Source organism: Amphimedon queenslandica, unplaced genomic scaffold (assembly GCF_000090795.2).
Source record: "Amphimedon queenslandica unplaced genomic scaffold, v1.1 AMPQUscaffold_5443_Cont22588, whole genome shotgun sequence".
NCBI classification, from domain to species: domain Eukaryota; kingdom Metazoa; phylum Porifera; class Demospongiae; order Haplosclerida; family Niphatidae; genus Amphimedon; species Amphimedon queenslandica.
The window spans coordinates 1-1,070 of NW_003554255.1; the positions used below are offsets into that span (position 1 = coordinate 1).

Sequence of the window (1,070 nt, forward strand, 5' to 3'; positions counted from 1 at the left end):
CATGGACTAACTGAGAAGGATCATCATTAATTGAGTCTATAAGGTAAAACATAACATGCAGTATACACGATACAGTTACATACTATGAGGTGGTGTAGTACTTGTTGATGAAGTGGCTCCTCCTCCACTACTATTCTCTCCTGCTCCATTACTGCTATCATTAGGTGTGTCTCCATTAGTCTCCTCCTCACTATCATTATTTGTTCCTATACATCATACAAACACATCAACAGTAAATTATTAATACAAACACTATTGTATACCTTGAGTTTGTGTATCATTCTCTGATCCAGTCCCACCTCCATTAGGTGTGTCTCCATTACCAACATGTACAATACCAAAAGCACAGAATTCATCACGTTCAATAGAGCCATATCTGTTCCCTACACTAAAAGATCCTTCTTCAACTATACTGAACTGGTAAGCATTAGGAGACTTCAGTGGAGCTCTGACAAACTTGAGGCAGCCAGTCTGACTAGTGTTCCTTAGATCCACACAATGTTGTAGCTCTATTACCAGTGGTTTTAATAGTGCCTTAGATACTGATATTGCATATACTGCACTCACTAGCACAGTACCTTTGGGTACCTTGAAATTACCACCAGCTAGTGCAATAACAGCTACTTCAGTATCCTTGGACACTGCTCCTTGAGGAGACTCTAATCTGAATCCATATTTCTCCCACTGGAATGAGTGAGACCTGTCTCTTTGTAGGATAAAGAGCTTCTGTCCAGCTATAATGACACTAGAGTCTAGTGAATCTGAAACAATACAGACACATCATATCTGATACCAGTATAGTACACAATCATTCACATGTAGGGTACATGCATGCAATAATTTACCCATTGAAGGGATCAGGTAATTAAATTGTAGTCCAATGGAACTAGTCTCTTTGCTTCTTTCCTTCACTAGTTTGGCTATGTACAAGTCCTTTTCTTTAAGGTCAATAAATTAATAGAATATTAATAATTATTATTGATTGATGATGATACACTAACCAGTAATGATCTGTTTCTCATTCTGTGATTGTTCCTCTACTTGTGATGTCAGTTTGGCTATAACTTTGT

At 37.8% G+C, this 1,070-nt stretch overlaps 1 protein-coding gene across 1 annotated transcript; it reads right to left on the reverse strand.

The window, feature by feature from the left end:
* Positions 1 to 83: 83 nt before the first annotated feature.
* LOC109592372 (uncharacterized) lies at positions 84 to 870 on the reverse strand (the record flags this gene model as incomplete). Its single annotated transcript, XM_020007833.1, has 3 exons — positions 846 to 870; positions 264 to 761; positions 84 to 206 (listed from the first exon to the last, which is right to left on the reverse strand). Coding segments are annotated over exons 1-3 (625 nt in total), but the record flags the coding sequence as incomplete, so codon positions are not given.
* Between the last annotated feature and the right edge of the window lie 200 nt (positions 871 to 1,070).